Source organism: Lutra lutra, chromosome 4 (assembly GCF_902655055.1).
Source record: "Lutra lutra chromosome 4, mLutLut1.2, whole genome shotgun sequence".
NCBI lineage: Eukaryota > Metazoa > Chordata > Mammalia > Carnivora > Mustelidae > Lutra > Lutra lutra.
The window spans coordinates 9,887,274-9,911,303 of NC_062281.1; the positions used below are offsets into that span (position 1 = coordinate 9,887,274).

Sequence of the window (24,030 nt, forward strand, 5' to 3'; positions counted from 1 at the left end):
CTGCGGTGGTGTAGCTGTAGGGGTTAGAGGGACACAATCCCATAAAAACACATGTGGCACCTAACAACACTCAGATGTTTGCTCTCCTTCTTAAGATCTGGAAAAGAAACCTGAAATTCTGGAGGATCTAGGATCACAAGCCCCTCCACGAACTGGCTCACCTTGTTTGCACAGTCCCACTGGGGTCCTCCACATGAAATGCACATGGGAGCCAAGCCTGAGCAGCAACAGGTCAGCATCCCATGCTAATGAGTGGGCAGGGCTAGCACCTGACCCTCGCATGTCTGATTATAAAGCCCCATCTCACCCCACCCTACAGCTGGGGCAGGAAACCCCTGAAGGAAAGACCATCGAATTCCCAGGCCTGAGGTCAGGAACATATAAGAAGGACACCCAAGAGATCCTCTCGGGGAAGAATTAACTAGAGCAGACAAAGCCAGCCCTTCTCCTTGTGGGAGAGCCCATTCGACTTTCATCGGTCTTTCATCCCCCAGAGTTCCCCTGATGACCCCGAGACACAATCCCTGGGCCTCCAGGCCTTTGAGATGAGGTGGGGGGTGGGGAACAGGGAAGCCATTGTTCTCTGATTAGAGCCTGGGTCTCCTCTGAGGAGCAAGTTGGGCCTCTTAATAGGGAGCTTCACCTGCTCCAAGCCATAGCATTAGGATGTCCTCCTCCCCCTCAGAGGCCTCCCACCTGCCAATCTGCGCAAAAGGCCATCCTCTCCATGTGAGAAGGGGGAGGGGGATCACATGACTAAGGGTCTTCCCTTGGGGTATAAAGGACGCAGTCACCATCTTGTTCAAAGCTGAACATCATTCATCTGCTTCCGAGTGGGACTTTCACGGTAGGCACCCCCTTTCTCCTGATGGGTAGGGAGTCAAAGAGGGCAGGAGGGAGGGAAGGAGGGAGGGATGAGGGAAGGAAGCTACTGATGGCAGAAGAGAGGGAGGGAGGTTGTGCTCTCGGGATGCCTGAGACCTGGATGCTAACTCGTCCAGGATGGAGCTAGAAACCAAATGCACTCTGCCCTTATACGAATGAGGAGATGTGATGCCAGAGAAACATCACCTGCTCAATGTACCGGGGAAAAAAATCCACTACATCACATCAGTGAGGGTCCTGCAATCCTGTGTGAGCCGCTGTCTCTCTCTAGGGCACCTAGTGTGAAAATACAGTAATCATCAGTTATGGGCCAGTCTGCCTGAGCTTAGTACACAGCAGGCACGGTGCCCCCTTTAACCCTCATGATACCATGATGAAGAACCACCATCTAGGCATTTTGCTGCCCAGAAAAATGAGTTCCAGTGCCCTGGCTCAGGGCACTCAGTATGTAAAAGCCAGAGCCTTCCCCCCATCCTCACCCCCGGCCTGTCTGCTAGAAAACCTTTGCTCTTAGATGCTTCCCACACCGCATCAGGATGCATGAGTCATGCATAGTGCCTGCAGACCCAGGCAAGGTTCAGGGAACCCTCATTCCCACAAGGACAGTCAGGTTCACTGTCAGCCCCAGAGGCCTCCTTGGGTAAAGTAAGAAGAGGTGGTCCTTCCTCTAGGTGCACACAGCCCCCCACCCAAGAGCACCTGGCTTGGCCAATAGATGGCTGCTGGACTTCAGCAGGGGCCCGGTGCCCTCCCACCTGGAGACCGTGGTGTGCATGTCCCGGATTCGGGTCTCCCTCACCGGTGTGCGGTGCTGATCCTGTGCTGTCACCTCTGGCTGTCACCCAGCTCTCCCTCTCTTGTTTCTTAGCTAGGGACTGTCAACTGCAGCGTCACACCACATCCCGGCTGGTAGCTGGCCACTCTGAGGGGCCTCCCGAGCAACCATTACCTAAAATCATGACAGTTGTACAGTGAATGCTGCCTAGGCTGCTTGTTGGGGGTTTAACACTCCGGTTGGCGGGTTCTGGTGGGTATCCTATGTGGCTCAGAGACTTACGTTGAACCAGACAGCTCAGTTTGAACACTGTGTCTGGGGCTGCCGTGGCCTTCCTGGACCTCTCCGAGCCTCAGTCCCCCACGCGGAAAGTGAGACGCGTGCCCGGAAGAGCCCTGGCGAGCCAGTCCAAGGCATAAGCTTGGTGACTCGCCTGACAAAAAGAATGACTCCATAAATGTAAGGCAGTGTTTAAAGGAAGAATGTCTTGGAGTGTATAACTCACTTTGCTTTTAAGTGTGGTAAAATATACATACTACAAAATTTAGCATTTGGACGATTTTTAAGCGTGTGGCTCTGTAGCGTACGTGTGTTCATGTGTTGTCACCTTGATCATCATCCATCTCCAGAACTGTCTCATCTTCCCAGCCGAACCTCTGTCCCTGTTCAGCAATGACCCCATCCTCCTCCCTGCCCACCCCCCGGAGCTTGCTTTAAAAAAATACATCAGAGCTGAGTCATGATTTCGTCTGTAATAAGGTCACTTTTGCTCATTTGCCTTCTAATAAGTACACACTTGAAAATCCAATCAACATATTTGCAGTTCCCACGAGCGTCACCCTCAGCCTGTCTTCTAGGCCCGTCAGGACAACCTGGGGGGCTGCCTCCCGGAAGGGAGTGTTGCAGGAGCAAAGGAACAGTATCCACTGCACAAAACTGACCACCCTCCTTCATTTCATCAGACAGGGGCTTCCACTCAAACGGGGAACAGGGGCCTTTATTGCAACGGCTGCTGTTTCTGGAGCCTTTACTTGTGGGCCAAACGCAGTGGCTGTAGTTATGAGTGTTTCTGAGCCACTTCTCCCCATCACGCACTGTCTCTAGTGCCCTGGGTGGAGGAGCTCGTTCTATCCCCACAGTGGCCTCGGAAGCAGTACTGTTCTCATAATGAGCTCTGGACATTTGGGAAGTGGGACACTCGAACCATAAATGGCCAGTCTCTAAGGCTCAGTGAACTCACCTGTTAAATGAGTTTGAGCACGATGGTCCCAGCGCCTTCTCGGAGGTCAGGCATCCTAGCATTCTCCCATGGTATGCTGGCGACAATAACAAATCAGACTTAGTGAGTGCACGGGTGACACGGGTCTGACTTCAGTGGGTGTGACCTGCTGGAATGCCTTCAGCCACCGGCCCACGGAGTTGCCACGGCAGCCACCCTGCATCTGGAGATATCCCAGAGCTCACCCTGCATTTTCAGTCTGGTTTTGTGGCCTTGGTCACAAGTCATTCAGATCCAAATCTCTGCAGAAGAATCAGAGAGCCCGTCTAACCGTTAACGTTAACTGCTTAGGAATTTATGTGGCTACCAAAAGTTAAAGCAGAGCAGCACACCCACACGATGATAGCCAGAGTACAAGGAGATGACTGAGCCGAGCCCAAATCCTCGAGAACTCACGTTCTGCCCTTGTTCAACAAACATTTACTTTATGGCCACCAGAGGCTGGGCTAGGCCCTGGGGAAGGTTCACACGACAATGATTCCATAACCTACAGACGTCTTCTCCTCTGGGACACCTTCCCCAATATCAATCCCTGCCCACAAGTTACAGTGGCCCACCAGGACCCTGGGGACATTTGCTGGGGCACCAGAACATGGGGCAGCCTTTGCCTCTGGCAGAACAAACTGCAGAAAGTGCTCCTTCCTCCAGGCTGACGCAGCACTGCAGAGGGCAAGCTTGGGAGTTGAGCACCAGTTGCATTTCAACCCATATGGGCCCCCCGATGCAACACCTTTGCACAGTGGACAACATGTACAACCCTATCCAGCAGCCAAGTGTGCCAACCAGGGTAGCATGATCATTCTGTATTACCACTCACACTTGTTCTAAAAACCTCCTTTACAGCAGAATATGCACAAGTCAGCCACATAAAGACAGTCTTTATGGAGTTATATTTCCCGGGGAGCTAAGATTATTCTAAGATCTCTCTGGTCTTTAATGTTTTTCCTTCCCTATTAAATACATGGTTGACCTGCTTGAGTGCATTAAGTACCTTCCGAAGTTAAATATTTGCTGAGCTGCTCAGATCGCTGGGCAGTGACGATTGAAAGGTGGTAGGTCCTTGAACCCTGGCCCTTGCCCTGCACCCCGCCCCCGAAAGAATTACCTCTTGAACACTGGGACTGCAACCAAGTATTCAAATTGCTCTGAAACTTCAGGAAGGGAAGGAAGATGGAGCCCTGGCAGGAAAGCATTTTGCTAGCAGGCGGCGCCACCATGCGGTCGCCAAATTTATTCCTAGGTCAAGTGATGGCATGAAGGCTCCAAGTCAAACTGCTAAGGGTATATATTCTGAACGCTGCTTATGGCCCAGTGTATGGGTTTTTTTACATCTCAGTCTACAAGTCAAACTATAGCACTCATTCAGCCTCCCTTCCCCATTAGTCTGTGAACAACTCACAGATAAGGAATATTTTTTCCCTCACTTTGCATTCCTGGATCCTTGCAATGTGCCTGATATACAATAAATGACCACCGGGAAAAGGAATAACAAAATGAGACCAGATCTGTGTCCTCATGGGGTGCCTGGTTAAGTTTCTGCCTTACAGACGGATGGACTGAATCTCAGAGAAAGAATGTGATCTCCTGAATGTCATTGGTTACCACTGGTGAGTGGCAAAGCTGGGACAGAAGCCCTTTCAGGGCTTCTTCCTGTATCTGCACCGCATGGCGGGACAAAGAGCTCCTGGTGGTTCTTATTTCCCGGATCTCTACAAACATCCTCATCATATTCCACTGACTTCTCTCCCAGGAGGCCGACCCAGTCAATGCCTTGGCTCCCAGCCTTTGCACCCCCCGCTATGTTTGTGCTTCTCCTCCTAAGTATGCTGACAGCCCTCCATGGTGGTGAGTAATGGCATTTTATAGGGAATTTCTGGCTTGGCCTATAATTAATATGAACAGTGGGGAGGATTGTCAAATGTCATCTGATTTGCTTATTACTACTTTTATCCCCTTGCCTAGGAGTGATGGAAATCAAACAGTAATGGTAAGCTACGGGTTTAGCTCAGCTGATGCTTTGAGCACCCTATCCCGGGCATGAAGTGTGGGGTGGACGATGAAGTGGAGATCCAACAAGAGCTAAAGGCACTAAAGGCACCGCTGGGTGGCCAGTTGGCAGCCATCCCTCTCCCTGATAGTGCATCCCCTCTTCTCTTTGCCCATGGACCACTGTTCTGCATTCGCTGGTTTCCTCGGAGTGAGGGTGTCAGCCTTCTTGACATGCAGCAGCTCCCTTTCCCCTATGTCGGTGTGTCTGTTGGAGAGGCAACACTTCTACTCCACATTGTAGGGTCCCCGCCTCACCAAAGCCTGAGGACACCTGAGCAAGCTCGTTGGCAGCCAGGGTAGTCATTTCAAGTTTGCATGAAGTTGTGTCTACAAATCTGAGACTTCTGGCTCCTTATTTTCTTTTTTGTGGGCACATTGGTACAAGTCTCAAACACCCCAACTCACTTCTTTTCTTCCTACAGCTGCTCAGGCTCCATTGTGACTGATATCACTCCTTTATCCAGACATTTTCTCTTTCCCTCCTCCTGTTCAGGTCAGCTCGGGACCAACACGCTGAGCCTCCCTCTCTGCGGTTCCCTTCTAAGCTCAATAGTGAGAGAGAGCCTCAGTGAATCCACCAATATTGTTGACAATTTATTGGGACCATGACCCAAGTTAGTGGATTTGCAGAGGTTTCCATGTTCCCCAGAATCTTGTGAGCAGAAATGACAGCACTTCCCAGAAGATGGCAACTCTTTCCTTCAGGTCCCAGTCCTTCCAAACACCATCCCAGACCTTCCCTGCTGGACAGGTGGACAGCCACTTCCAGAAGGTGCTGGCTTTCTGTTGATTATTGAGTTTCTTCAAGGATGACTTTTTTCCCTTATTAAAACCATTTTGTCATGATGTGGGTTCTCAGGGATGGTGCCACCAGCACTGATGTGCCGGGGCCTAATCAAATTCCTACTATGGTCTTGACTTTCACCCCCCAAAGCCCATTCTTCTAATTTTTCAAACTTACTCTCTTTTTTAACTGACCCTTTCCTTTTCCAAAACAATAAATTTCCTTTTGATCAAAATTACCCCTTCAACACCCACCAGACACCTTTTACACATATCTGTAAGTGCTTTATTTCTCTATAAGATTGAGGCAATGGTCTCCTGTTATTATAAATGGTCACAAGCATTTATGCATCTGTCCTGGTAGGTTTTATTCTCAGACACAAGCAGCGAGAGTCCAAAAATTATAGCCAAGAAAGTTTAGGTGCAAACATATGCATGTCCATGTGGATTTAAATGTGCCATACCTGCAGCTCCAACTTTGCAGGTCTGAGTGTGTGACCCCCACAGAGAAAACACTGCCCACCCAACAAATGCACCACGTCGTGATCCAGGCACTACAGGCGGAAAGGGCTTTTTCTGAGGCAATGAGATTAGGAAGGGGGAGAGATCTGTTGCTGTGCCAGCAAAGGCGGGGCATCCGTGCTCTCTGTTGGGTCTGAGGAGCCCTTGGCAAGGACACCAGGGAGGAATCCATCAGAAGAGTCCCTTGTACCCCAGGAAGAGGTCCACTGAGGATTACCTGCTGAGACACTGGCTGAGAGCCAGTGCAAACCCTGCCTGGGGCTTCAGAGCCCCCCACCTACAGAACTGGGGCTCTGCTGGACACCTTCTTGCAGCTGTGCCCCAGGGCTATCTGACTCCTATTTCAAGGCAAGGTTTTGGGTGTGTTGACAATGTGGAGTGGATCTGTGCCCTACCAGGCCTCTCCTTGGGGTGTTTCTTGGTCCCTGTGGCAGGAATGGGAGCAACCTCTATGTTTGCCTCCTCACACACACCCAGGCTGCCCTCCCTCCTGTCTTCACTGAGACCTGGCTCATGACTTCAAAAGGCAGGCATTGCCCAGTGGGATGGTGGTCGGGCCTGTGATAGGAGAGGGAAATCCCCTTCTACCTGCTCTGCACCAGCCCACACCACACAGCAAAATTTGTTCTCACTCTCCATGGTTCTCTGCATGTTGATCTTCCAGAATCTCTGGGAATAGGGGCTGGGTAAAGGTAGGTTTTGTGTATCTCTGGTTGATCTTCTGGGTAGAACACTTCACACTATGAAATACCACTCATAACCACCAATAGACCTTATCTTTCCACAACCTCAAGAGGACATCTCCTAATTTCGCTTAAACTTTACAAGGCTGGGACTCTGATTCTAGTGGGCCATCACTCATTGGCTGATAAATTGACCATTTGATTGCATGGTTCAATCACTGTGTGCTCATTAAAGCTCTCAATAAAGAGCTATCTACTGAAGTGTACTTTAATGTGTCAGTGGGCTGAGCCTCAATACATTCCTAATGTAGTGGGGGAAACGGTCACATGAATAGATCATTCCAACATGGGGTCATAAGTGCACTGAGAGAAGGATGCCTGTGCGTTACGGAAGCCATGGAAGGTCTCCTTACCCCAGCCTGTGTTGCAGTTCTAGTAGAGCTTCTTGAACTTTGCATGGAATCCAAAAACATAAGTCAGTAACGCAAAAGGGAGCAGGTCCCCCAGGCTCAGGACATGGCACAAGCCAAGCCAGGTTGGCAAGAAGTAATTTAGTGTCTGAAAAATGATAATCATCTTAGAAGCATGAGGTTCAAAGAGGGAAATGGTTTGGCAGAGCTAGGCAGGGCAAGTGGAGGGTAGCCTTAGGTGCTGGGGCAGAAGCAGCTAGATCTTCCTCCAAGGGTCTTGGCTTTACTGCAACAGCAGAATGTGCCCCACAGCACTGGGCACAGCACTGGGTTTGAGGGGCTGTCTGCAAAACTGAGCCTGGAACAGGACGAATGCTAGCTCCCTTCCCTAGCACAGCACTCCTACAAAGCCAGAACTCTCCCATCCCCACAGAATTCTCACCCACCCCCACTGCCACCCCTCTGGAGCCAACTCAGTCCTCTGGGATCAGCCATTTCAAATCCAGGGCACTACTTTCATTGCTAATGAAATGTGTGGGTGTCAACACCCTGAAAGTACTATGGGTGGGGGTAGGGGACACACATCCTTGTTAGCTGCTTCCCAGTGAGCAGACCATCTCTACCTACCAGGACGCCAAGGAGATACCAGAGAAGTAATCACCAAGGACCAGGCGATATTTCATAGTTGCTGCTTAAGTGGGCAGTGGATATTCTTAGCTGTTGGCTGATATGCTAATTAAATCATTCCTGAGGCCAAGTATGGAACGCACCAGTGAAATTACGGGGACTCTGTGATGGGGCTTACCTGGAGCTGAAGGAAGTCCTGGGTCTCCCCACCTTCTGAGCATCGGCAGGGCACTTCCCTGTGCAGCCCAGGGCTCTTGGGCTGGAGGGAATGCCCCAGTGGGACCATCTCTCCGTGTTTAATGGTGAGAAATCTGTACCACCAGAGAGGCTGCTCCCGGCCACAGCCACCGAGCATATCCAGCTGGGAGGGAGGCCGGTGCTGGGTGGACTTTGTCATGAGGAAGGGCTGGGGTGCGGTGCCCAGGAGGGCGCTGCCTCCCCCTCCAACCCGGCCCAGGAGGGCCTGACAGCAGAGGTCCTGGGGGCTGCCTGGACCCAGGGCGAGCCCACAGGGTTTGTAGGTTGGAAGAGTGCTCTCCTGCAGACAAGCACCTGCTGAAGTCGTCTGTGTCCCCGAGATAAGTCCATGGTGATGAGGAGGAGGTGGGTGAGGAAGCGAGGTCCGGACAGTGCAAACCACTTGTTAGTGTGGAGGGGAAGGAGGGAGTGAGTGGAAGTGGTATAATGGTCATAACAATGATGAATGGACTAGGGTAACATTCGCGTGTTCATGGCACACCTGTCAAGGCTACGTAATCCACTCTTAGATGCTTCTTTGATCCATGATGACAGATTTTTTTTAAAGATTTTATTTATTTATTTGAGAGAATGATTGAGAGAGAGAGAGCATGCACACAGGAGCAGGGCGAGGGGCACAGGGAGAGGGAGAAGCCGACTCCCTAGTGAGCAGGGAGCTCTACAAAGGTCTGGATCCCAGGACCCTGGGACCAAGACCTGAGCAGAAAGCAGACGCTCAACCCACCGAGCCATGCAGGCGCCCCCATGTGGTCAGATGTTGCAGGCTCAGGTTCATCTACCATCGCACCATCGTGGAAAAATGCAGGGTAGGGGGCTGCGTCTCAACATTCGTAGACCCCTACCAGCCATTGATCATTTTGCACGCTGATAGCGTGAGAAATGTGAAAGTGTGAGAAAGCCCTGTCCTCGATGATAAGCTCCCTGGGGGCGGGTGGCCTCTCCTTGCCGGCACCATTCTTTCAAGACATTCCAATCAAACATGTGATCTAAATTAAATTGGTGTGCTTCCTATGCAACAACAGCTTCAAGAGGAGTCCCCAAACTTCTCCATCCTCCACCAGAAGGCTACTCTTAAGGCCAACCCATTTGAAATACTGAGGCCACCTTATTTTCATCAGAGACCCAGCACACAGCGGGTTCTAGAAAAATATACATAGAATTGAATTTACCTGCATCCCCTCGCCTCCTGACTGCCCCAAGTAGCAGTGCTCTTGCTAACCCTTCTCTCCTCCATGATCATAGGGGGCCACCCTTTGGACACCCCACACCTTCCAGGGGAGCTGCCTGCGGGACTCTCAAAAAATATCAGTAAGGATTCTTTGACTGTTTCTTAGGCGACCTCATGGGGTAGAAACTTGTCTAGGATACTGGCAGGGAGAATGACCCCTTCTAAATACAGCACTCACTGCTGGGGCTCTTGTAGGCAAAGGCATTCAAATAAAACTCCAAAGCCTCCCCCTCCACTGTCCCCCCTGTGTCTACCCATCCCTGCTCTGTCCTCTGAGACAAAGTATTACAACTTCCATCAAAACACGAAGGTCAGCTGAAAGGGGAACAGGGGATGGAAGTAAATGGGCTGGTTGTGAGGGTTAGATGGTCACAATATTTCAGCTTCAAATTGAGCTGTGAGCCTCCTAGAAGGCAAGACGAAAAGAGAAAGACAATATACTCCTGGGCTCTACTGATAAGAAAGGAGGAGCCATAATTGTTCCTTTGGGAAGGGGAGGTTTTCCTGGTGATAGACTGTAGAGATTTCTCAGGTGGGTTCCTAGCTGGGTACTGCTAAAGACCATGATGGATAGTGAACCCGCGGGTTGTGTTAGCCCTGAATTTAGGGCTCATTTCCTACCTTGCAGAGAGGCAGGCTGAGTCAACCAAGTCTTTGTGCATGAACTCAATGCAAGCAAAGTGATCAGTCTCACCCAGACTCAAATGACCCTCTGACCTCTCTCAAAATGCCATCGGCCCCGTGGGAAGTGTAACGCCCAGGCCAAAGAGAACTTCTAATAGATGTTAAGACTCACAGGTCATACTTGGCACTTGGAAGAATCAAAGCCAGGAAGCCCCGGGTGCCATCAGGCCATGCCCGTCATTCCTTTTCAACAAGAGTGGCCGTGGGGGTGATCCACACATCTCCCTGCCTCCAGATAGCAGCTCCGGGATATGGGGATGGGGCTCCCATGGGGCAGTCACAAGACCCACCCTGGCCTAGAAGCTTGTCTCTATTGGAACTAGTATATCTAGTAACAGTTTCATAGGCATGATTTCTGGGATGCCCAGAAAAGACACGCTTCATTTGCAAGAGTTATCACACTAAGGGAGCCCCCAGACAATGACTTCCTGCCAGGTGTTTATAGTTCACCCATGGTCCCTGCCAAGGCCAGACACACCTTACCATCCGGGGTCCTTTGTAGCACTGAGCAATGTTGCCTGGTAACAGAGTTCCGGGCTCATCTTCTCAGGTCTCCATGGTAACCTGTGTTACCAGAAAGTTAGTCTAAGGTCAAATCTATCCTTAGAGAAAGGATACTCTTCACAGGGGTGGGGCAGAGCAAGGAATCAGGGCGGGGGGGGGGAGGGGAGGGGAGAAACCACAGCTCTCTGATTTGTTTTCTCTACCTTCCACTTAGATATCACATCCTTCGCTGGGGTATTTAAAAATGTGGAAAGTGTGGCTGCCATTTTTGGTAAGTTAAATACTAAAGTGCTTCTATCCACCCGGTGTCAGGGCATGGGGTGAGCGTGGGAAATCTAAGCAAATACTAGGGCCTTGGGCTCCCCTGCTCCCACCACCCCAGCAAACTCTGAGCTGTGGGATTCAGGTCTGACGAGAGGAGTGGTGTCTTTTATTGCAGGGTGAGTCACCCAGCTGCCAAGCACCTTCATAGTCCTGACTTCCTTGGTCCCGACCACACCACAACCTGACTGGGAAGGGAAAGGTACCCCTGTTGCACAGCAGAGGTCACAAGGGGGTAGCTCCCCGCTGTGCCCAGACCTTCCAGACCCTCTTAGTCCCTTCTACCAAAGTTGTTGGATTTTTTCTGCCCAACTACTACATATACATGATAAAATATACATACATAAAGCCTAAGAATGCCAGAGTGTCAAGTATTCCATTTCTCAATTATGTATCGATCATGTGACCAGCATGTGTCCCATCATTGCTTTCCAGAAGTGGCCCCCAAGTAAGGCTGTCACAGGATTGACAGGAGCAAGGAGTACCGAGCTGTTGTTGGATTAGACAGTGCTGGCCAGAGGTCACTAAGTGCAGGTGCCCCGTACATTTTTGAATGAAAATGCATATTTATATAAACACACACATACACGCACACACACACACACACACACCCCTTAGAGTGACTTTTTCCTTCAGTACAGAATAATTTCTTCATTTTTCTGATTAAGCTATGTGGAAATAAAACACAGGAAAGGAAGTTTGAATGGAGTAGGAAAAACTAGAACAGTCTGACTGAAACTAGTCTTTGCAAACCAGTCCTTGACCTCTCCAGGCTCCCCCACATGTGACCCCGTGCATTAGAATCAAAGCTGTGGGGTCACCCCGTTAGCATTTAACAGTCCTCTAACAGTCCTCCGGTCAGAAAGGCCTAGAAGGGGGAGGGTGAGCATGCAGCTTAAAGTACAAAACAAAAACAAAAAGCAAACAGGAAATCATTCTCTTGCCAGTTTTGTTTGCAAGAGCGTTCTTGTTTAGGGCAAATCATCACCACTGGTTGATACTTCAGGCAGATCACTGACCTTCAGTTTCCTTATCTGTGAAATAGAAGTGACCAAAGAGCACCTGCCTTGCAGGATAACATAAAGTTTATGGGGTGGTGGACCAAGTGAATGTTTTCTAAAACATGACTCATTAACAATCTTAACCATTGTGCTATTTTAAGCACATAGCTCAGTTTCTGCCACACAGTAGGGGGTCCAAATTACTAATGTCTGTATCCCTTCTCTGCCTGCAGGGGGTTATAGTTCTCCAGTGCTGGGACTGTATCGTTTGGGATCCATTCTGCAGACCCATAGGGACTTAAATAACAGACATTTAATTATCTCACAGAAGCTGAAAGCACCAGGATTGGTGCAGTAATTCAATGCCGGTATCAGGGACCCAGGGGGCTCATTCTTTCCTCACTGCTGTAGCTAAGCCTGCTGGCTTTTCAACGTTCGACTCGGGGCCTCGTGGTGGCAAAGTGGTTGCTACAGTCCCAGCCAGTATATCCTTACCCATATTTAAGGAAGGAGAAAGGGGTAGCTCAGAAGGATCTCTTTACATGCCATTATTCTTTATTATGAAAGAAATAATTCCCAAAAGCCTCTAACAGACTTCCCCTTAAGTTGACACAGATCTGGGTCACATGCTCAGTTACAGGCCACTCACTGTCATGGAAGCTGGGATTAGCGTGACCAGCTGAGAATGAGCATGTGTCAAACATCCACAGGGACTTAGGGAGGAGGCTCACCTCCCCTGAGTCCCTTTCAGTTTTGTGGAGAAGGGACGATGATTAAATGACTGTTTGTTAGGGGGACAGCCAACAGGGACCACAGTTTATAAACCCGCCTCCCTTCAATTGTCCAGAACGGCTGTGAGTACACAGTAGGGGTTTAGTAGGTTGCTGAGGTGTGGGAAGTCCCAGACACAGGGGCTCCTTCCTCGAACCTGGTTCCCAGTCCCCAACTGCTGTCCCCTCCCTGCTGCCCTCTCTCCACAGACTGCCTGGGCTCCCACTTCACCTGGCTGCAGGCTGTCTTCACCAACTTCCCTGCGCTGCTCCAGTTTGTGAGTGGTCTGAAGTGTGTGGCTGGTCTCTGCCCCCGGGACTTCGAGGACTATGGCTGTGCCTGCAGGTTTGAGATGGAGGGGCTGCCCGTGGACGAGTCTGACAGGTGAGCCACACCCACAGGTAAGCTGTCAGAGGCCTGGCTGGGACCTGGACAGAGCATAGGTGTGGAAATCTTCCAGGACATGTCTTGATTCTCCTTACCTGCGGGGTGACTGGTGGTCTCAGCTTCAAAGTGCAATGTACTTTGTGATCTTCGCATATACTGGGTGTGTCCGATATGCAGAATTTCTGTGTAGGATTTCTCCAGGTTGGGCTCTCCAGGGTCAGAACCTCCTGGATGCTTGCTAAAAATGCAGATTCTAGGGATGCCCAAGTGGCTTAGTCAGTTAAGCATCTGCCTTTGACTCAGGTCATGATCCCAGGGTCCTGGGATTTAATCCTTCATTGGGGGGGGGGGGGGTCCTTGCTCAGCAGGGAGCCTGCTTCTCCCTCTGCCTGTGGTTCCCCTGCTGCACTCTCTCTTTGTCTCACTCTCCCTTTCTCTCTGGCAAATAAATAAACAAAATCTTTAAAATGCAGATTCTAGGGACACATCCCAGACCCACCGACTCAGACTACATCTAGCTAGACCCTGGAAGTCTGAATTTCAGACAAGCTCCTTGGTGACTCCTAAACATGACAGAATTGTTCTTTATTCAGACAGTCTTGGTCACCAGAGATAAAGCAACCATGCAGGTTTCTGTTTAATTTTCCACAAACATGCACATAACATTTGAACATTGTGCTTAATATAAGCAGAATACTATCCCCACTATTCCCACTATCCCCACTTTAAAAAGGTAAACACCTAGCAAGGAATACAGAGAAGATAGAAGGGGTCAGTAAAGATGTGTGCCCTCAATATTCACAGGGAGGGGAAATTAACACAAGAGATCCAATTTCACACATCAGATTAGCAATAAAATTTAAAATCTGAGAAGCATCGAGTGTCAGCAAGGATCTGGCAAATAGATGCTGGCAGTGGGAAGGTAAGTTGGAAAAATTGGAAAGAATCTTGTGTTACAGTGTGTTACCTATGACCCTATAACTCCGGCTCTCTGCTCCTTACAGATGGGGTGACCCCTGGGCGAGTTACATCATTTCTTTGTGTTCCAGTTTCTTCCTCTGTAAAATGGAGGAATAAAACCATCTTCATAGAATTATTACTTAGGATTAAATGACTAAGTATACAGTACAGTGACTGGGACTCTGCCTGGCTTACTGAGTTCACTTACTGAGAGTATTAGCGATTGGTAGCAACAATAACAGGAATAGTAGGGCTATAGTAGGTCATGGCGACACTGGTAGTAACAGTCATTGTAGTAGTCATAGTGGGACTGTAGTAGTAGTAGTAGTAGTAGTAGTAGTAGCAATAGCAGCAGTAACAGTTATCATAGTAGGTATAGTAGTATTAATATTAACTGTAGTGGTAATTGCAGTAATAGTAACACCAGCAGCAGTATTTGCAGCAATAGTAGAAATATTATTAATGCTGTAGAAGTAATAGTAGCAATAACAGCAGTAACAGTTATCATAGTAGCTGTAGTAGTATTAATAGTAATAGTAGTAGTGATGGTAGTAATAGCAACAGCAGCAGCAGTATTAGTGGCAGTTGTAGCAGTACTAGCAGAACTGTAGTAGTGATAGTAATGGTAGTAATAACAGTAATTTCAGCCATAGTGGCAGCACCAGCAGCAGCAGTAGGAAAGCAGGAATTTGAACCCATATCTCCCTGTACTCGGACCCATGGCCCTGCCTCACTGTTGTGATACCTATGCCCAAAGCCAGTGTGATGGAAGGTGTGCTCTCATAGAACTGGAAAGGATAGCCCAGTGTCCTTTGTAATAGATTGGACAGCGCTTTATCCGCCCTGGAACTTCCCCATTAGGATGCCCTCTTTGAACGCCTTGCACCCAAGGCACCAGGGCAACCTCCATGCTCCCCCTACACCTGTGCTTCCCTGTCCTGTACCTGCCACATAGGACAGTGCATACACACAGTCTGTCTCCTGTTCCACCTAATGTCCTCTAAGGGGGGTTCTGCACCATGTTATTTCTTTGGACCCGCATCATGAACCATAGCATGGGGCATAGTAGGAACTCAGCAAATTGACTGACTGACTAGACAGTCAACCACCAATTGCTTTTCAAGTTAATTAATTAATTGAATAAAAAGGGATATATCCTTGATTGCTCAGGGATAATGGGTTTGGAATCAGGCAATAGATCTCACCCATGTCCACATCTCCAAGAAAGGGTATAAGTTGCCTGTGGATCAAAACAGCATTTTTCCACAAGCAAACTGCCTCTTGACCCCAGCTCGTTGACATTCAGAAAGAGATAGGGTGATCTGAATGGAGCAGAGTGCCAGGACCATTTCTGGGAATATATTTCCTTTCAGGTCCTCCCTTACCACTTTCTCTAATTATTAGAATACCTCTTCAACCTGGAAGTCAAAGAAATGAAGCAGTAATTCACTGTCTGAATGGTGAAAGTACTGATGGCCCCAAACTGGCAGAGTGATGAGCCACATCCAATTTCTGTGACTTTTCACAGTTCAGTTGATGGGGTGCAGATTTCCAACAACCTGGAAGACTGGCCATTTCCACCTTGAACCAGATTCAAACAATAGTTGCTATCATTTACTGAGTGCCTGCCTCAGGGCAGGATCTATATAAATGTTTTCCTGAATCTCCCAAAATTTGGTATTTTGAGAAATTGAGTAGCTTGCCCAAGGCCATCACCAGCCTGTATATTGGTTCTTCTTTACATTGGTCTCCACTGACCTCCTGTGTGCCCTGCAAGAGCCTCCTGACTCCCATTTTAGTGTCAGCCTCACTCTGTGATGGACTTTGACCTTGGCAAGTTGCTGAGCCCTATAAGTCTCTGTCTCCATGGATGTAAATTCCCATAATGATAATAACATCTGCTGTGTAGGTAATATAAGTCGAATAGTGTGTGTGTGTGTGTGTGTGTGTGTGTGCGTGCATGAGAGTGCTATTTGAAACAGGTCACTGCCAGGAATCATCCAGAGACACAATGATCACAGATTCCCCTCTCTTAACCCTCCCCCCACTCTCACTTTGACCTCCCCTACCTGCCCCAGCTGCTGCTTCCAGCACCGCAGGTGCTATGAAGAGGCCGCTGAGATGGACTGTCTCCAAGACCCTGCCAAGCTCAGCACAGATGTCAACTGCGTCAGCAAGACGATCACATGTGGTGAGCATCTCCAGGTATACCTAGGGACTGGGCTGAGAAATGACAGCTCAGGAATCCCAGGCTTGGGCCAGACCCAGGGCTCCCAGGGTCCCCTGTCATCATCACAGCCATTAAGGACATTATCACCTATACTCTGAGCCCCATGAGGGCTGGATCTGTGACATCTGTACCTTGCATGGAGTAGATGCACAATAAATGCTTTTTGAAATGAAAGAATAGTTGGTGAGGGGCGCCTGGGTGGCTCAGTGGGTTAAATCCTCTGCCTTCGGCTCAGGTCATGATCTCAGGGTCCTGGGATCGAGCCCCACATCCGGCTCTCTGCTCCGCGGGGAGCCTGCTTCCTCCTCTCTCTCTGCCTGCCTCTCCGCCAACTTGTGATCTCTGTCTGTCAAATAAATAAATAAAATCTTTAAAAGAAAAAAAAGAATAGTTGGTGGGCAGGTTATGTGATTTACAGTTTTATACTGCAGCAATCCTGGGAGCCTGGGGAGGCAGATGGTTTTCTACTGATACATTGTGTGATATGGGAGCACTTACTCAACAAGTGGGAACCTCTACATGGGGAGGAGAAAACCTGCTTCAGAGATTTGTCATAAAAATTATACAATGCTTCAATGTAAAACTGCATTACACTTGTTAAATGGAAACAATGCTAAATGTAAAACTGTTAACACCTGGACTGGCCTTTGTGAAGAAGTCAGTGTTGGGAGTGGAAGAGAGGCAGGGATGGATGAATTAGGTTTGTGGTTGCTGCTGTTTGTAAGAATCAGACATGTATTAAAAAAAATAAAGAAAGAATCAGACATGTATAGATGCAAATCTCAGCTCTCACCACCTTACTCACCATGAGATTCGAGGGATTTTATTTTGTGTCTCTGGGCAATCCTAGCAGAAGAATTTGAAGAGACAAAGGCACAGAGGAAAGAGGTACGTGGCACCTTGGGGATGCTCTATGAGAGCCACCTTTATGAACACCTATTATGTGCCATAGTGTTTATACCCAGCACATGCGATCATCCCAACAATCTTATGAGATGGGGTCACTAGTCCCAGTTTTCAGATAAGGACAGGAAAACTCAAAGAAATTAAATAACTTGCCTAAAGGCACATAAGCTGCTAAGTGGTAAAGTCGGGGTTTGAGCCCAGGTTCAACTGACCCCAAAGTCCAGGTAGCAAGGACTGGCTGAAGTATGGCACATTGGGAAAAAGGTGAGGAGAGGCATGGGCATAGATCACTATCTGGTGAACATATAGTGAAAGTTCCACCTACCCATCTCTCCAGCCCGCCAGCCAGCCATCCACCAGCAGATACATACTGTGCAAGACAATTGTCTAGATATTGGGGAAATCCTGGCCTTCTGAAACCTCCTCCCGGCTGCCAGACACTGGAAATAGCAGAGGGCTAGAGTATGTTAGACAGTGACAAGAGCCGTGGAGGAAAATAAGCCAGAGGAAAGGTAGAGAGAGAGGGGGGTGGGGAAGCCTCCCTGAGCACATGCCCAGGGAGAAAAGACTGAGGCGTGAGGCGGAAGCAAGCCTATGGCTAGTAGGGAGGTACGTACACCCTTCGGCTCAAGGCGCCCAGAATGCTTGGGAAACAGGACAGTCGGTCAGAAAGGGGGTGATGAGGTGGGAAAGAGAACAGGGACAGCAGCTTTACATTGATTAGAAAGTCGTTGGAGGGTTTTGAAACCCCCAAAAGACATGGTTTGCCCTGAGTCTTGGAAGGCTCGTTCTGGCTCCTCAGAGTGGACAGCAGCAGCTGGGAGGCCACTGACATAACCTGGGCATGAGCTGTAGTGGTGTGGAGGTGGAAAGTAGAGCCAATAGGATGGCCTGAAGTGTCGGGTGTGAGTGTGACGTAAGGAGTGGGCACCACTCCCAGACTGGGTCTATGCAGCCAAAGCTCACGGAGCCAAGCTGGATAACAGGACGACGTCTGCAGAAGGAGTGCAACCTCAGCAGGCAGATCAGGGTCAGTTTAGGAGCTTGCATTACCTCTTGGGATTCCAAATGAGATTTTCCAATCTGCTCTGCTCTGCCCTTGCCCTATGCACAGAGTCTGGGGACCCTTGTGAGCACCTGCTGTGTGCCTGCAACAAGGCTGCCATAGAATGCTTGGCTCAGTTCCGGATCAACTCTTCCCTGAACCATCTGGACACTTCCTTCTGTGTGGCTCAGCCTCCAGGTGGGAAGAACCGGGCCCTGCCTCAGCAGTGGGGCTGACGATCCGGGGCAAGGGCTGCTATGGGGGGCGTAGTTTCTGTGCACCTTCAGTCCTACACCTTCTGACACCCCCAGACCCGCTGCTCTAAACAGGCTTTCCAATGTGTCTCTTTGCAGAGACAACCAGCACAGAAGAGCTGACGACACCTCTGCCCAGAGGTAAGGTCTTCTAGGGAAGCTGCTTTTACTTGCACCACAGCGGGGCTGCTTTACAGAGGAGGCCGGTGGATACACCCCTCTCTGCAGGGCTTGTTGGCATGACCCACAGCACTGGCAATGTCTCTGCCTTTCCCTGGCCAAGGGGAGGCCATTAAGTCTGATAATCCCAGTTCACCCATCCAACAGCAAATCGCCCTCATGCAAACATTGTTCTTTGTTACATGAAGAGGTGTGCATTTAATCCAATGAATAGATAGACCCCCATTCTTCCTCTCTTGCTCTATGGTCAGAACCCTGGTGTACGGTGTGACCAGGACCAGGTCTAGTGCTCTGACAGAGAAAGTCCTCTCTCAGCTGATTGAGCTACTGGCCACCAAGGCCACCTGGGAGCAGACCAGCTGTCTCCCTCCTCTGCCTTCCAGGACCTGTGACAGAGAGAGCAGCCTGGACCCCATGGGGGGGTTCCTTGAAGGAGAAGCTGTTTTCTGTGTGCCTCCTTTCCAGACAGGGTGGGCTTTTAATAGCTGTCTACTGAAATAAGTGATCATTCCTACTCTAAGACATCTTATGGAAAATGTGAGAGTTCTTCTTCTGCCTGTCATTCCTGGTACACCAGTGTTAAAACTCTCTTTCAATCCCAATGGAAAGTTCTAGGTGCATGTTGGCAGAGCACTCCTCCTTCCCTGGGGCTGGGGTCTCCTACCCAGTGCTGCAGCATGTGTTGAAGAAGCTGATATGAAGAAAAAGAAGCCAATATGTGTGTGTAGGGGGGAGGGCACAGGTGTGTGCTAGTGCAGGTGTGTGTATGTGCGTGAGTAGGAGTGTGTGTACGTGTCCTACCTCTATGTGTCTTCTGAGTCCGGCACTCTTTATTCTGTGCTGTCTGCCTCCCTTTGGAACAAAGGTCTTCCCAAGTAGGGATGTCCTATTCCACAGCCACAAACCCTCAGGGTCTGCAGGTCTTTCACTGCCACAGCCTAGGTCTGTTAGTGTCACCTCCCTGGCCAGAACCCAGCTGGAGTCTCTCCTGAGCTGGGGCCCTGCTGGACACCCCACAACCCAGCAGATGCATGAGGGGCAGGGAATCCCAAGACAGAACCAGCAGCTCTAGTTTGGCAGCACCTCTCATGGCCCCTTTCCTCCCTTGGTCCAGCAGTCCCAGCCTGTCCTTTGGGACTCGTGGTGCTTGGCTGAGACACTGTGTTCCATCAGTCACTGATTTGGGAGCTTGCTTTCTCAGTGGTTCCTGTGGAGCTCACAGACCCCAGTGCAAAGGCCCTTTCAGGAGAAGGTGAGCACAAGGGGACCAGTGTGTAACCCAAATACCCGCATTTTGATTGTACTATCAGCCCACTGGCTGGAATTAGCTTCCCTAAAATGCCCCCTGCCCGGCTTCTTATTGAAACTGCCCCGAGATCATTCCAGAGCCACCCTTAGTTCCTTCTGACCCCCAAATCTCTCCTCTACATGCTCTGCTTCCTCCCATACCCCTACTCCTACCTCAGGAGAATTGCCAGAGGCAAGACATTTATCCTCAACCATCTGAAGGTGATTTTCAGATGTACAACAAATACTTTTAGCATAAGTATGGCCCAAAAGTTGCATGGGATATACTTATACTAAAAGGCAATTGGTTGTTCATGTGAAATCTAAATTTAACCAGCCACCCTGTATTTTTATTTGCCAAGACTGGCAACCCTATGCCTCCAGGAGATCCCTCTGCACAACCACCTCCCCAGAAGTGTGTGTATTTCTCTCCTCTGCTGCTGCTTTGAGAACAGAAGCAGGGCTCATGGTGCAGCTTCTCCCTGGCTATCTTCCATGTCCAAGGGCATCACATCCCCAACTACTCCCGGACAGCCTGTGCCTTGGACTCCATGAAAAAAAAAAAAAAAAAAAGAAAAAGAAATGGCACCTACGCAAGCCAAAGCTTCACCATATGCCCTGCCTGCACAGCAGCCATTCCCAGCAGGATTCACAGTGGCCACTTCCGTCCTAAACTGAGGACAAATCTGTCCCCCAACACACACACACTCACACCCATGTCCTAGCAGTGCCCACAACGCCCTCCAGAAAAGGAGGCCACCTCAAAGCAGGCACGAACATCAATTATGAAGGAAAAATAGGGCTCGTGATTGTTCTCACCATGGTGGAATGAAACAGTTACGTTTTGGACTCAGGCAGCTTTGGGATGAAATCCTGCCTCTCCCATTTTTCAGCTGTAGGACTCTGGAAGCATGGATCAACCTCTCAAAGCTTCAGTTTCTTCATTTTGGACAGCAGGGATTAGCAATTATTTTTTTGTGTAATGGGCCAGAAAGTAAGTATATTGGGTTTTGTGGACAGTCTCTGTCACAATGACCCCTGTTGCCATCACAGCAGGACAGCCATGACAATCCGTAACTGTGTGGGTGTGCCTGTGTTCAAAGGAAGCTTCATTTACAAAAACAGCCCGAGGGCTGGGCCATGGGGACCAACCCCTGGAAAGGGATGGGGTCCTTCAGGGCAGCAGGGGCTTAAATGAGGGAAAACATGGGAAGACTCTGGAGCAGCATCTTCTTCAGAAATTCTGGCGTGACAGTAAAACACAGCAATGCAGTCTTGAGTCACATCCAGGACACTGGACAACTTAGAATATGTGCTCTCATTTCTTGCTCCCACAACCCTGTGAAATCATTGCCATAACCTCCACACTGAGACGGTAAATGGAGCTGGAGAAAGCGTCCAAGACTGGGAGCTGGGTGGCAGGGCTAAGGTTCAAGGGCTCCGCCGTGTGTGTCTTTACCGCTAAGCTGAACACCCTCTTCAGCTGTGCTCCCTTGTGGACCAGCTCTAGCAAAGGAACAGGATGGACCTTCCCCCAGAGAGAGGTCTCATCACCCAAATATCGGCCTTATGCTAATCTGGCCCCTTGTCACTGAATCAGGACCGAAGTGTCAATCACTGCTCCTCGTCAGACTGCCATGGGCTAACTCTCCTGGGGCCCCAGTCCCAAAGCTGTCTTGTTTGCAGGGGACCCCTGCCTGGCTTATGAGCTGAGCTGGGTGGATAACTGCAGTGGAGTGGTTTCCTTCCACAGTGGCTACTGGGACCAGTGCCGCCCACTGACCAGTTCCTCCAGAACAAGTAAGCAGGACAGACTGCACAGGAGCACAGCATGGAATCCAGTAGAGACATGCCTTCTCAATACACATGTTTGGCTCTGATGATCACTTTGACGGGGCTCAGAAGAAATACCAGGAGACCTACTTTTCAGATGATGGAGAACACTGAGGCTCTGGGAGGTTAACATTTACAGGTGGTCCAGCATGACACCTGCTGGACTGGTCTCAAACCTCACCTCAGGCTGCAAGACTGGTTTTGTCTCCATGATACGGTAGTAACTCACAGGGAACAACCTTGTACTTGAAAACATCTAGGCCAGGATGTCATCAGAAGTGACTTAACCATTTACTTTGCTTATGGTGATGAATAACAATGGATTCTTTATTAATAAGCATAAATCACTCATAATAACTTTTTACCAATTACTAAGAATGAAGAAATAAACAAGTGAACTCCTCGATTAAGAGGCAGGGACAGGGCGCCTAGGTGGCTCAGTGGGTTAAAGCCTCTGCCTTTGGCCCAGGTCGTGATCCCAGGGTCCTGGGATTGAGTCCCACATCGGGCTCTCTGCTCAGCAAGAAGCCTGCTTCCCTTCCTCTCTCTCTGCCTGCCTCTCTGCCTACTTGTGATCTCTGTCTGTCAAATAAATGTTAAAAAAAAAAAAAAAAGAGGCAGGGACACCAAGGAGAACGTTGGTGGGCTGGTGTTTCTAAGCCCCTTCATATATCCTCTGAGTTCTCCCCCTGGCCCTAGGAGGCCCATATAACAGATGAAGGAGGCAGTCATTTGCCTGGGGGTAATACAGCATAGGATTCCATTAGTAATCAACCTGCGCATTTTACTTTGAAGAGAACCATCTGCCTGGCTTAGAACCTTTGAGGTTCTATCTCTTTGCTGGAACATTTTTGTGTGTCCACATCATCAATAAATTGTAAGCCTGATTTCCACAGAACACCATCATAATCTTGATCTTTGACACATTGAATTTAAGGCAGTTCCTCCTTTCTCCAAGACTGTTGGAGTTACCATTGCTAGCTCTCTGTGGTGTAGTCAGAAGAGAAATGGCACCCCAGCTCGGTGGTTAGGATGGTCAGGGGTTAGGATGGGTCACCTTACCCCTGGTTTGTATTCTGCCACTTCCTAGCTCCATGAACAAGTGACCTGTGTCTTCTGTGTGTCCCCTTTCTCAACTCTGAATAAGGGGTGAGCCTGGTGTTAACTCGTACGGTTTTTGCTGAGTTAGTACAAGCCAAGTGCTTAATGCCATATCCGGCATATAGTATGTCTTCATCCGTTCTAGCTGCTACAACAAAATATCACACACTGTCTCACCTGTGAACAACAGAATTTCTCTCTCATGATTTCTAGATGCTGCAAGTCCAAACTTAAGACACTGATAGGGTCAAGTTGGGCGAGGCCCACTTCCTGATTCATAGAGAGCCGCCATCTTGCTGCATCCCATGGGGACTCTGTGGAGGCTCTTTCATAAGGACACAAATTCCTTTCGTGAAGCCTCCACCCTCATGACCCAATCATCCCCCAAAGGCCCCAAGACCACTGACGATTAGGTTTCAGCCAATGAATTTTGGGGAAACATAGACATTCAGTCTACAGCATTGTAGGAGCCTAATAACAGTTAAACAACAGACTCATTTTACCAAGAACCAGGGCTCAGTAGTCTTTTGGAAGCCACAGAGCAAGGAACTAGAATCCACAATTCTATTGCCTTGTTTCTCTTTGTTCAAAAAGAGATGTGATTAATTTTTTTGTTTGTTTGTTAAACTCTAGAGATGTCTGCTTTCCTAAAGTATTTCATAGATGCACCTGCTTCTAGCCCAGCAGGCTACAGCTGCCTTTTCCAGCATGTCTGTGTCTGGGGAGGGGAGTCTTTTTGTTTTAGCAGTGACCCTGACATCACCAAGCAACCCTGGGAGGTGACGAGGGGCAGAGCAATGTTGCCTCCTTGCCCAAAGGATGAGAACTGCTCCAGAACATAGGGGTGGAACAGGCTGGGGTCAACACTCACCCTGTCTCTTTTCTTTTGTGGGCAGAAGTGGGCCAAGGCCAGGAAGGCACAGAAGCCACTAGGACCACATCCCCTCCAGGTAAGCACACTTGGCTTCTCCCACCAGCACACAATGGTTGTCCCTATATGTTTATGAGCTCAAGTGTGTTCTAAAACATGGAGGAATCATTGACACCAATTTACTTTTATACCACCT

The 24,030-nt window shown here is 49.3% G+C and overlaps 1 protein-coding gene across 1 annotated transcript in view; it reads left to right on the top strand.

Annotated features, from left to right (window-relative positions):
• The first annotated feature begins 204 nt into the window (after window positions 1-204).
• OC90 (otoconin 90) overlaps window positions 205-24,030 on the top strand; it is a 35,220-nt gene continuing 11,394 nt past the window's right edge. The window contains 13 exon segments of the mRNA XM_047723787.1: window positions 205-231; window positions 495-550; window positions 1,601-1,688; window positions 4,690-4,728; window positions 4,730-4,784; window positions 9,514-9,579; window positions 10,902-10,958; window positions 12,990-13,164; window positions 16,206-16,318; window positions 18,378-18,506; window positions 18,662-18,703; window positions 19,944-19,994; window positions 23,860-23,913. Coding sequence (XP_047579743.1) covers window positions 205-231; window positions 495-550; window positions 1,601-1,688; window positions 4,690-4,728; window positions 4,730-4,784; window positions 9,514-9,579; window positions 10,902-10,958; window positions 12,990-13,164; window positions 16,206-16,318; window positions 18,378-18,506; window positions 18,662-18,703; window positions 19,944-19,994; window positions 23,860-23,913 — 952 coding nt within the window.